This window comes from Ambystoma mexicanum, chromosome 3q, assembly GCF_040938575.1.
Source record: "Ambystoma mexicanum isolate Mex_15411 chromosome 3q, UKY_AmexF1_1, whole genome shotgun sequence".
In the NCBI taxonomy this organism is placed as follows: domain Eukaryota; kingdom Metazoa; phylum Chordata; class Amphibia; order Caudata; family Ambystomatidae; genus Ambystoma; species Ambystoma mexicanum.
In genome coordinates this window covers 1173875767-1173888925 of record NC_090926.1, presented here as the reverse complement: position 1 = coordinate 1173888925, position 13159 = coordinate 1173875767, and the positions used below count along the sequence as shown (strand labels likewise).

The window sequence follows — 13159 nt, the reverse complement described above, 5'->3', positions numbered from 1 at the left end:
AGAATACAGTCAATAACTAATGATATTGACTGCACTCAGAACATTCTGGCCCTCATTATAGGATTGCCAGTATCTCACTGGTAATTCCAGCGGAATGCCGGCAAACAGACCTACCGTTACCGGTGCCTGATATCCCGATATTACCAGGATATTACAGGTGCTGGCAACGGCAATCTTTTCCTATTCCACGGAGTGCCGGTAATACTGCCTGTTTTTTACCGTTGGGTGCCTGATTTACCTCCAGCTGCTTGCTGGAGGTAAATCAGTCAAGCCACACTGGCAAACTTGTAGTTTGGCAGTGCAAAGAAAGTGCTGTAACGGAATTACTGCCAGTTTTACTGACACTTTTCCTGCACCGCCAACCTTATAAGGAGGGCCTCTGACATCAAAAGTAGAAAGGGAAACCAGAATGCAATTTCCAACAAGATTTCCTTCAAGAAGACACTTCCTCTCTCAGAAGACCTTTTTTTCCTGGCAGCATCCTATTTACCACACCAGACAGAAAGCTAAAAAATTGCATTATGTGGTCACTTTCTCACCGATAAACCATTTACTTCTTAATGCATGCCCATGATAAGCTCACTCTAGTAGAACTAGGTTTGTAAATAAAATACTTAACTTTTGAAGACAACTATGTGATTTAAACACTACAAAATAAAAACACAACTTAGTTTGTCTATTTACTTTGCTCACTATCAAAGTAACGTTTTTGTTTCACTACCAAACCCTAAAAACACTATGGGCCTCATTACGACCCTGGAGGTAACCTTGCTGCTTTTTGCGGCATGGCTACCCCCATTCCAGGTACTGGGTCCGGTTTCCCTGAATGGGGAAATACCGGGCCAATCCGACCTTGGACGGCCTGGTATTTCCCCATTCAGGGAGCCCGGACCCGGTACATCCCCATTCCCATTGAGCCCCCATAGGGCTCATAGGGAATGGGGAGGATGCAAACAATGGGCCTGTTAATAACGGGCCTGTTGTTTGCAACCTGGTCTGCTCGTGGGACCCGCTAAGGGCGCCTGCTTTTACCAGGTGTCCTTAGCGGGTCCCATGAGGAGCCCTCGTAATGAGGCGGTAGGGGGTTAACTGGGCCGGCAGCTCTACCGTCCCCCGTTAGGGCATCATTACAAGGAAGGCGGTAGGGGGTTAACGGGGCCGGCAGCTCTACTGGCCCCGTTAACCCCCTACCTCCTTCCTTGTAATGAGGCCCTATGTGCTAATAGCCTTATGGACCGCAGAACAACTTCCTAATCCTCAGGATCTAAATACACAATAATGGATTTACCATTAGCCTCTGAAGCACTAGATACAATTCATGATGGTAAATTCCCCCAGGCAAGCCTGTCACACAGCTTAACTAAGGTAGGGTAACAAGATTTTCAAGACAAAAAACCGGGACAACGAGCAACATAAACGATGGACTAACACTCACCGCTCTTCCCCACTTAAACCGACCATCCCATCCCCTGTCCCCTGCCCCGCCCAATTCCCACAGTATCAGCATACAAATTGTGCAGCTTTCGGTGGTGATAGAAACAAGCATGATATATTTTAAGTAATACTGATTGAATTATGAATTGTAATGGCATATTTGTACAATGAACTTGATTTCTATTGGTATTTCGTGTGAAAAGTTGAGCATCTGAACTATAACACATTTTAATCCGGGTGCTGCCTGCCAGGCGACGCAGAGACAAAGCCCTCCAGAGCCCATCTCGAGTCCTCCTCACAGTCAACAGAGGTGGGACGCGATAAGCCTAGACCTCTGTTCGGTAGAGAATGAGGCGTACCTACTCGTCATTCAGCAGCTACCTAGAAGTGGAGCAAGTGTGATCCACAGATGCGACCTTCATCATCACTGCCCTGGCAAAGATGTTTGCGCTACACGGCATACCCAACAAAGTCAAAAGCGACAGCAGCCTGCTCTCTAAAGGGCGAGAGCTCTGCAACTTCCTAGAAAACCTGGACATCCACCACCACTGCCTCACCCCATGTTGGCCCCAAACGAATGGAGATTTAGACCGCTTTATGGCATCGCTCAATAAAGTAATCCGCATTGCGAAGGAACAACAGATGTCTTGGCTTTCGAAGGTATACCAGTTCCTATTAACATACCTAAAGACGCCTCATTCATCAACCCACATCTGTCCAGCCGCATTGATGTTTGGGCTCCCAATACAAGTAGGACTGCCTGTCCACCACAGCTTGTCGCCCCCAGAGCCAGACAGAGAACTATTTGAGAACCAGAGATAAGCAGGAAATGACAGAGAAAGCGAAGCCCGATGGGCCGTCAACATTGACCTTAACCCCGGAGACCGAGATATAGTCAGAAAGCGGGCACCCCAAACCAAGATGGCCCTGTGACAAGAAATGTCTCCCACTTCCGGAAAGTGCCGCTAGCAATATGGAAGGAGACGCCTCTCTCAGCTGAGGTGCCAGACGTGCCCCTACATGACCTCCAGAAGACGCCGATCAAGGCGGGTGGAGGTGATAGAGGAAACGAGAGAGATATGGCCACCACACGATGGCGAGCAAACGCAACAGGAGCCAGCCGCAACCCTGAGACATCGACCGTGACGCAACAGGTCCCTTTATGAGCTGCAGGAGAGACCCCTACATCCACTAGACTGAGAGGGTTTGTTCTACACAGTGTCTATCGACAAACTGTAAGCTAGCAAGGCACCCCAGGACGGGTGTAATGTATACACACTGTCACATTACACAGGTGCATGGAAATTGTCATGCAATTTGGGGAGGGATGTGGTGTGTAGAGAAAAGGCCCATGAGGCGTTCTGATGTTGCGACGTCAGAACGCAAGTGAGGAAATAAAAAGACAGACACCCCGCCAAAATGGGACAGTCGGGACCACCCAACCACACAAGCGTGTCTGTGCATTATTTACTTACCCCCGCTAATGTCCTTCGCCGGGCATTCCTTTCCAAAGCAGGAAGGTAGGGCTTCCGGCAATATCACACATCTCTAGCCATGGCACACCACACATCAGTCACCCAAACAAAGCCATGGCCAATAGCTTTCCTCCGCCTATCGTGATCCACGCCATAACCCAGGGGGCTCCCTAACCCTCCACTCGAGTAAGACAGCCTACCAGCATTCAGAGTGTTTGGGTACAAATGACACAGCCTACGGATAAAAAACACCAACACTGAGGCTGCAAATAGGACTGATAATGCTCGGAAAAGATACAGAGAGACTCCAGCAGCAGCCATGATAAAACCTGCTCACTATACCCAGGAATCGCAAGCAAAAAAGAGAAAGGCGGCAGTTAGGGATTAGAAGGCAGTCTACAGATCTGTGTGTACAGGAAACATAAACAAAAAAAGACACAATTCCTATCTGCTCCATTTACAGTTCTGTAAATGTTACTTGCTAGTCCATTTAATTTATTTATTTACAAATATTTATAGAGCTCCTTAATCCAAAGCCTAAAACAATAATAAATGACAATGGCACGATGGTACGTAAACTGAAAAAAATCACAAAACTTAATCAAATAAGCAGCAAGTATGTAAACAAAATGCAGCAAGCTGAAAAGATCAGGAAAAAGCAGTATCCAGCAGATATTGCTTGAAATACTTTTTAAGCATACTCAGCGCCTGATTCTGCGCTTGTGCTAAATGTAGTGTGAAAAGCCGACATTCTCCACTCCAGTTTCCAGCACCATCATTCTGAGGTGGGTGAACATTTTGGAGGGGAAATCTGCTTTCCAGCAGCAAAAGCTTCTTAAATCTATCGTTTAAATAGAAACATGTCTACCCGTGGCACTGCAAGCATTTCCTAAAAGGCTGCCACTTTTCTATTACAATAAACTTTTCTTAAGCTTTCACTAAACTAGAAAAGTGGTGCTACAGTCTAGGAAATACTATTTTTATAAAGGCAGCGTTTAACGGCACATCATAGGTACTGTATTTTAACTCCTCTTTTTTACGTGCTAAAGCGGTGCTTTTGTTTGTTTGTTTGTTTGTTTGTTTAGTATTTATTATGCGCACCGGACCCTGGGGTATAAGGGCGCAGAAGGTAAGAAGATGTACAGCTTAGGGCACAGTTACAGGTTACAGGTCATAGGTTACAAGCATGTTATACATGTGACAGAAAAAGTTGTATCAGACACGAGGGAAGAGGCAGGCGGTAGCAGGTTCATACATTCATTTAGCATTTATTGACATCAACCAGTTGATCACATTTTGTCTGAATTTGGTAAAAGATTGTTCTAGTCTCACAGTGTTGGGTAGTTCATTCCACAGTTGCGCAGCTTTGACTGGGAAGCTGGCTCCGCCTATAGTGGCAAGTTTAAATCGGGGTACTTGAAGGCGATTGGTGTTGGCTAATCTTGTTTGTCTTGTGGAATGTGTTCTAGTGAATCTGTCCTTTAAGTATTGTGGGGCTTTATTATAAAGTGATTTGTGTGTGAGGGATGCAGTTTTGAGTCTGTTTTTCTCGTAGGTGGAGAGCCATTTATGTTTCCTTCTTGTTTCTGAGATGTGTTCTCTCTTGGGAATGTTCAATGCTGCTCTGAGAGCACTGTTCTGTTGTATCTGGATTTTGTTGATGGTGGATTTAGTGGCTCCGATGTACAGAGTGTTACAATAGTCAAGTTTGGAGATAATAAGGGCTCTGGCTAATGTGAGGCAGCTGTGCTGAGATAAAAATTGTTTTCCTGCTCTGATTAGTTTACAGGTGTAAGCTGTTATGATATGATATGATCTGATATGGCATTTGTAACGCGCCTATACACAAGTGTTGACGAGGCCAGGGTTTTTACCAGTTTGGAGAATGATAAAGTGAAATCAAGGTAGATACCTAATGTTTTCACTTCTTTGGCTACTTGTTTACGGTTCTCATCAATGATAAAGGAGGAGTAGTTTGTGCTTAGTTTATTGATAAGGGAGGTGGTGCCTTAGATGAGAAGGTCAGTTTTATCATCGTTCAGGCATAAGCCATGGGTTGCCATCCATGCCTGAACGATGCTGTAGATTCTGTTCACCATTGCTAAGTCCTTTTCGTAGTCCCCTGAGACTGGGAGGAGGATCTGGGTATCGTCAGCGTAATTAGTATACATGATACCCAGATGGTCTAGGTCGTCAACCAGGGGCTTAGTGAAAATATTATATAGCGTTGGTGAGACGCATTAACCCTGTGGCACGCTGCAGGTGATGGGGTCTGCAGCTGCTGTAGGGAAGAAGACTCTCATAGTACGGTCACTAAGGAATGATTGGATCCACACTATGGCCTCAGTGGAGAAGTGAGCTGCTGTATCTAAGTGGTTGCACAGGACTCTATGATCCACTAAGTCGAATGCGGCAGATAGACCTAATGGCAGGAGAAGTGCTGGCTTTCCAGAATCTCATATTTTGTCTATTTGGGCTTTTAGGTCAATTAATGCAGTTTCTGTGCCGTGCAGTGGACGGAAACCAGATTGCCGGGAGCCTAGTAGTTTGTTATGTTCCAGGAAGTTCTGTATTTGGATGCATGCCACCTTGTCCGGAATCTTCAAGAGGAACGGCACAGTTGTAATCGGTCTATAATTAGTGGGTATAGCCGGGTCCAAGGTTTGCTTTTTAAGGAGTGGGAGCACCCAGGATTCCTTTAGGTTGCTCGGGATAGTGCCAGTGGTAAAGGAGGCATTGATCAGCTTTGTGATGAAAGGTGCTAAATCTCGCGCAGCATCTTTGATGAGTTGTGTTGGGCAAGGGTCACCTTTACAATTTGATTGTTTTAGACCAAGTATTACTTTCTCCATTTCTATTACGGTGACTTTGGAGAAGTGGAAAAGAATGGATGGTTTAGAATTGGATAGCGTTTCAGTAGTAGGCAATGGGGTGGTGGCTAATGTCTCTCTTTTTAGTTCTATTTTCTTTTGGAGGTTTAGGACTTTGTTAGATAATGCAAGTTGGATTTCGGAGCACCATTTTTTATCTTTGAGGCAGTTATCTGGAGGCGTTATGGGGTTTTCCAGTTCTCTAAGTATGGAGAACAGTTCTTTCGTGCTTGAGTTGGCTTGTATAATTCTGTTGTTGTAAGTTTCTTGTTTAGCTGAGATGATTTCTTTTCTATATTTCGAAGAAATGTTAGTTAATTTAAGTTTATTTTCCGGAGTGGGGTGCACTTTCCAAGTGTTTTCCCATTTCCTTTTTTCTAATCTAAGATTTTTTAGGAGAGGGGTGAACCAGTTATTTAGGTGGCTCTGTGGTTTACTATTTCTAAGCTTTAGTTGTGCGATATCGTCAAGAGTTTTGTTCATAATTTTATTGAATTCTTCCACTAAGTCGTTAGGGTTTAGGTTGTGAGGTAGCGCATTCGAAGTGGGCATAATGCTGGGGAGTAGGTTGTCTAGAGTCATATTTTATTTGTTTCTGGTAAGAGCAGGTGGTGCACAAGGTTGTTGCAGTTTAGGGGTTATAGTGTCCAGGGAGAATGAGATCAGATGGTGATCTGTCCAAATTTGGGGTGAGATTGTAAGGGTAGAAATTTTGCAGTTATGGTCAGTCTAGAGTTCTCCCTTTGATGTGCGTGGGCTCATACACTCTTTGGGTGTAGCCCAGTTCAGTCAGGATGTTGGATGCTGCTATGGCTTGTGGGTCATTGATATTGTTGAAGCCAATATTAAAGTCATGAGTAGTACTGATTGGGTGGTGTCTTTGAAGTTTTCTGTGAGGATGGTGGATAGGTCTCCTATGAAAGTCTTGATGGGACCAGGAGGTCTGTATATCAAAGTGTTTGAGAATTTGCTGTAGGTGTGTTAGTAGATATTATCTCACAGGATTCGATGGTTGGTGACGGTGTGAGTCTCATGCCAAGCTTAATTTTGGCGATGATGGCTAGTCCGCCACCACAAGCTCCACATCTATCCGATCTGAGGATAGTGTAGTTGTCGGGAACGGCTAGAGATAGTGCTGGGCCTGATGCCTCATGCAGCCATGTTTCGGTTATGGCGTAATCTTCAGTAGAGATGACTTTGGATATTTCTATAGCATGGGCGACTAGAGATCTAGCGTTTATTAGGCCTCCTTTGAGTTTGGGTATGGAGTTAGTAGGAGGGAGTGAGATATGGTTTAATGGTACTATGGAGGTGATGGCTTTTTCTCCATTTATGTGAAGGTTAGTATGCCTTTTGTGGTTGTGTGAATTCAATTTGTGGATGGCGTCAATGGTCATTTTAGTTTGATGGTTATTAGTTTCATATTTGATGAGAGGATCAAAGATTCTAGGTATTCGTGCTCGTAGTCTTGTATTTCTCTCAGCTGTATTGCGTTGTGTCATAGGAGGTTGTCGTTTATACTGAAGGTTTTCAGCTCGACCGTTAGGTTGTAGTAGGTGTTGGCCATAGTTATCTGTGTGTGGTAAAGAATTGGTAATATGCAGGGTGTGCTTGGGGCGATTGGTTATGGGCTGGGCATTAGTTAGAGGGTCATAAGTTCTTGGGAGGCTGGTGCGAAGTTTGAGGTTCCGCTGTTGGAGACTGCAAGGTTTGGTGGCTATGTCGGTGGACTGAGGAGGTGCCCTTGCATAGTGTAGTTGGTTCTGTGGCTGGGGCATGTTCGAGTTGTAGAGGGTGGTCAGATTCAGTATGGTTCTAAGTAGAACGGTGTAGAATAGTGGCAAGTACAGTGTATGCTCGTTTAGGTGGCTTGTGATATGCAGGTAGCCTAAGATCAGCTTTACTAGAGCATGCAGTCCTAAATACGACTTTGCTGCAACACGCAGGAATAGTACGGCAGGAATAGGTGGGCATTGATTTGTAGCTAATGGAGATATGTAGGCAACCTAGATGCAGATTTGCTGATGAGGGCAACATAGATGAGATTTTGCTAAATTCAATTTGCTAAGCAGGTAACTTAAATGCAATGTTGCTAGTAAGGCCGCCTAAATGCGGTTTTATTAATGCAGGCAACCTAAGTGCAGCTTTGCTAGGGCAGGTAGGAATAGGTAGACATTGGCTAGTAGCTAGTAGAGGTGTATAGGCACCCTAAATACAGTTTTGCTTAGGAAAGGAGAATCCCCTCACAGCGCCTGCCCAGCATTTCTCGTGGTTGCTACGGCTGTTGTCAAGCAGTAAATTAGGTGCATGCTAAAATTGTGTCTTTGATGCCAGACCGCCACATTACCACTTTATCAGAATATGGTGCTTGTAAGGAAAGTGTTCATCCTTCATAGATGAACACTTTCCTGTTTGTGCACGCACATCAGAATCGGGCCCTTCGGTTCAGGACATGAATGAAAATCCAAATGGAAAGTGTTCTAAACTTTTGGGGCCAAAAGTCAAAAGGATCGAAAGTGAGAAGGAGCACAAGGGGGACAGGAAGAAGTAGAAGAAATTGAGAAGAACGAAGACACCTCGAGGGTGGATTTAAAGAAACCAGATAACAAAGACAGTCAGGAGAAAATGCATGGATACATTTAAAATGAATAGGATGAAAGTGACCCTAAAAAAAAAAACAAGCAGGAATAGGGAGACAACAGACCTGACCAACAGAATATGGAGAACTTCTGAAAGAGAAATTAAGTTCAAAGTAAAGACAAACAGCTAAATGCAGAATGAAACAAAAACGTGATAGGGCATAGTTATGAAAGCCAACATAAAGTGAACAAAAGTTTAAGCAAGCAAGGACAAAGTTTTGTACAGAAGTGCACATAACCAACATAATTTGTTCCTGGTAAGAAAGATTAGAATTAAATATGAAACCAAGATTACAAGCGTTTTTAGAAACTGGAAGTTGTAATCGAGGCAAAGAAATAGATAATGGATGTCTGACAGGGCCTGCTTTCAGACCCTGTCAAAGGCCGGAAGAGAGCGAGCCCGCCCCAACCCAAGACCCCGACCGGTGCCAGAGTGAGGGCGGATCCCCTCCCATCTTCTTTAGTTGAAGGATGTGGGTGGCGGGGCCAGGGAGGACCACACACATCAGCCCAAACCAAACCACCATAGCCCCAGGAGGGAGCGCTGCCGCAGGACGTCTGCCGTGTGTATGTGATGCAGTGACTGGGAGAACACTGGTCGCTGCAGAAGTAGGAAAGTGCGACTCTACCTGATAGTGTCAGGTGGAGCCAATGCACCAAAATACCACTATAAAACCAGGGAAAATATATTTGTAAGCATGGTCTCTATGAAGGCTCCTGTATTGCCACTAGCCCACCAACGAACACTTTAAGAGGAAAAGGCCTTCATGGAGGCCTGGAAGATTTACCTTTCCCTGGGAGCCACATCAGGCTCCAAGCTAGAAATGCAGTTAGACTTCCTGGAGGAGGGGCGGGACGTACACGCCCTTTTGAAGTGGAGTATTTAAGTAGGTGTGTGAGTATGGTTGAGTGTGGGTTAGTTGGGCGAGGACAGGAGTTGATGGAGGACATCCGAGAAACCAGAGAAGGGGAGAGCGACAGGAGTGCAGAAGCTAATGGAGAGAGGGGGGTCTGTGGAGTACTTGTGAGTGAGTGGAGAGTGTGAGTAGTAGAGGTAGAGTAGGAGCAGCAGGGCGGTAATGGTAGCAGAGGTGGTAATAGTTGTGGGAGTAATAGAGTGGTGGTGGGAGTAGGAGGTGGTAGTTGGCAGTAGTGGACGGCAGTAGAGAGGGAGTAGTGGAGGCGGGAGATAGTGGTAGCAGAGTGGTGGCAGTAGTGACAGAGAGTGGTAGAACAGGAGTAGGGGTAGGAGAGGAGAGGAAGTAGTAGTAGTGAAAGAATCCAGGAGGAAGGAGGGATGAAATTATAACAATGGAAAGAGCAGTGGAGTGAACTTTGGGGATCGATAGAAGGAGCAGGATTAAGAAGAGAAGTAACATCTAAGGGTGGACGCATAATAGCGGAGTGTGAGACTGGAGGGACAGTGTGACGGAAGGAGGAGAACATCTGCGAGACTAGTATAGTGAAGGGTCAGGTAAGAACGTGTGTGGAAGGAGAGAGTGTGACACTGGGCGAGAGAAGACACCATCCCTAACTCCCTAGGATGATAAGCGGGTTAGGTCAGGGAAAGGCTAGAAAATCCACAAGGCAGTTAGGCAGCCACCGTTTTAGGGAAAACTCAATAGAGTAAGGCATCCGACAGAGAGATAGGTGTTCCCGTTAGCAAGAAACTTACATCCTTTTTAGGGACGCCTGGGCTACAGAGGGCCTAAACCAACTGGAAGTAGATAGCGATGGATGGCCCTAGCTCCACTTTTCCATAAAGAACCAGTAGGCCCCAAAATTCTCCCACCAGACCCACAGCCAATCTGTTGTAAGAATTTCCACTAGACACCCTTGGAATGTTGGTGGAGTGTCAAAGTGGTTATTCATGGAGGCCACTCCGTCACAGAGGCTATATTGTCATAGAAGCTGGAAAGCGAAAACACCAGTTTTTTTGCATCAAGACGGATAAAGAGGGAAGCCATCAAGGAATTAATAGACAATAAAGAAGATAGCTGTTGATGAAACAAACATTTAGAGAACGAAGGGAAAAGAGGATGTGGGTGTCATCAGCATAAAAATGTGCATAAAGTGAATAAGAGTGGCCCCAGTACAGAGCCCTGAGGCACACTAAAGGGACGTGGTGGTGGCGAAGAGCTACGAGCTTTTCGGGGTACTGCAAAGGTACAATCCGAAAGATGGGGAGAAAACCAGTTAAGAGCAGAACCAGCAATTCCGTGAGATGACGGAGGTAGGAGCAAACTAGAATGATCAACAGTGTCAAAGGCGGCCCTGAGATCTAATAAGACCAAAGGTGAAGAGAGCTTGTGATGGTATGAATAATGAAGGAACTCAGAGGGTATCAGGTAATATTATCCCCATAAATAATATCGGCAAACATATAGTCGCCAGGAAACGGCATTATTTAGGGGCATAATGTATGGGGTAAATGGGAGCAGGTGTTGTGGGGTGACCCCCGAACCAGGTTCCATGCAGGAATTCTGCTGCCAAAAAATGACACCATTCTTGTATGGTGGAAATTTTGAAGGGATATTATTACATGGAACCCTCAGAGATGGTTAGAGTAATTCCAGTAGAAAAACCAGAAAAAAAAGGAAGGGAGAAAGAAGTGAGTGAGCATTCAAGTAAGAAGAAGAGAAATTGGAGGAAGGTTGGACGTATCTGATGGATTAAGTGTAGACTTGTCGAGATTAGGCCCGACAGTGGCCCTCTTAAAAGTAACAGGAACATGTCCAGATTATTATACAAATGTCAAGACAATAGAGAGAAGGAAAAATAGATGCAATCAAAGCAATGGGGTGATGTCAGAGGGAGCTGCAGTAGGATCAGAAGGAGAGATGATTTGGGTGATATCGACATCAGAAACAGGGGATGAAGAATGAGATGAAAGTAAAGATCTCAGCAGAAGCAACATTTAATGTACAGATATTAGAACTTTGACCAATAGAAGATCTAATACAGTCTTCTCTTCATCAGGAGAATAGAAAGTAAAGTTTCTGGCACGAAAAGAGGAATTTATATAAGGATTAACCAAAGGGAGAGATAGTCATTTATTGACAACAGGAATATTAAATCCTGGTTTAACACAACTGTATAGAGGCTTCCAGAAAGACAGCGTTACAAGCCTAGAGCATGTGCATTGTCATGTTAATAATCAAGTGTGAGGAGCTGCACGTTGGCAGACCGTTTAAGGAACATGAGCGAGCAGTGTGAGGGGCTTGGGCATATATGCAGACATGTACACCGCTTGGGGCACACTACGAGGCAGTTTGCGGCGCCTGGGGCACATAGGCAGCATAGGGAATGCACGAATGCCGACTGACACTCTGAGGTTTAGCACGCATGGACAGACACAGTGTGAGGTGTCTGGTTTGCATGAGGAGATAGTGTGAGGAGCTTAGGGTACATGGAAAAGTTGTGAGGAGTTCTTCACACATTGACAGATGGTCGCAGATGTTTTATTCACATAGACAGGGCGAGGACCCAGGGTCACATGGAGAGTCTGTGTGTGAGAGCTTGTGTTGACATGGAGGGCTATAGTCTATAAAACTCTCAATCTGTCACATTTCACAGGTGCTAATGACCAAGCGCCTACAGGCGACTCAGTGCACTGCATGCACAATATGAAAAGAATAGCAGTGCAGTGACATCCCAAGCTGGTAATAGCAAAAGACAAATATTGGAAAATACAAATGCATTCCTAGTACTTCTCTGGCCCTTACAAACATTGGAAGAGATTAAAAGCTAAGAAATGTCAAAGGTGGCCAACTCTTCTGACCTACAGCTATGATGGTCTAAAGTGAGCTGTATAAAGCCTGTCTTAATTGTCGTTTTTTCTCCTTTGTGTGGCAGTTCAGTCTTCCGCAGATGGCCAGAAAACGATCAGGGACCAGGTCACTAACATGGAGGCTAAAAGTGAGTATTATCTCTTCTGTATCTACCATCAGGAGAAACGTTGAGGACGTAGTGTCCAGGGCCATCATGGGAGATTTATGGTACAATGGCTCCTTCCCCGTCTTGTGATGAGGCCTGATTTTATGTTTTTAACGCCCATATGAATACACCTTGGGGTGATGAGCTAGTGTGTCCAGTAACTCTTTCACATAATCCAGCCCCCCACACACCATTGCTCCCATGTCTCGGGAGGATAGCTCACGGGCAACGCGCTCCTCTTGTAAGTAAGAGGACGCGGCGCAACACAGGTTCGATCCCTGGGTCCTCTGGGTATTTAGCGTGTTATGAATAACCAATTACAATTACATTTCTTTTCAGAGAAAAATCTTAATTCATGAAAGTTTCATACATGAATGTCATGTTTACATGTGTGCATTTGTTTGTCCTATCAAGGGGGAACCCTGCCAATATTGTTGCTGATTGGTCGGCGTGCTGTTGTACTAAATATGTGATTATTTTTGGGTTTACTAAGGATATAAAAGGGTTCTGACAACCCTGTCTTTGAACCGCCAAGAGGAAAGGGCAACACAGCACATCCCCTCAACAAGAACACGCTCATATTTAGCACAGGAAATAAAATGAAAAGTGGGACCTGGGTGTTCTGGGAGATTAATATCATGTCTATCACGCGATGCTGACATGCTCATGGAAACCCCAAGGGGGCGACTGTTCAAGCCTTGATCTGCTTTGTCTAGAATCCAACAGACACAGTGGAAACATATCCTTAAGAGTGTGCAACACGAGCGCCATCAGTGAAACCCAAAGATACTAAATATGCAAAACA

General features: G+C 45.0%; 1 protein-coding gene across 2 annotated transcripts in view; it reads left to right on the top strand.

Annotated features, from left to right (window-relative positions):
* The window catches only part of LOC138447726 (hepatic lectin-like), a 438341-nt gene that overhangs the window by 192813 nt on the left and 232369 nt on the right, over positions 1-13159 (top strand). For both annotated transcript variants that reach the window (XM_069604027.1, XM_069604026.1), the window contains exon 5: positions 12274-12336. In XM_069604027.1, the coding sequence (XP_069460128.1) occupies positions 12274-12336 (63 nt within the window). The remainder of the gene's footprint in view (positions 1-12273; positions 12337-13159) is intronic.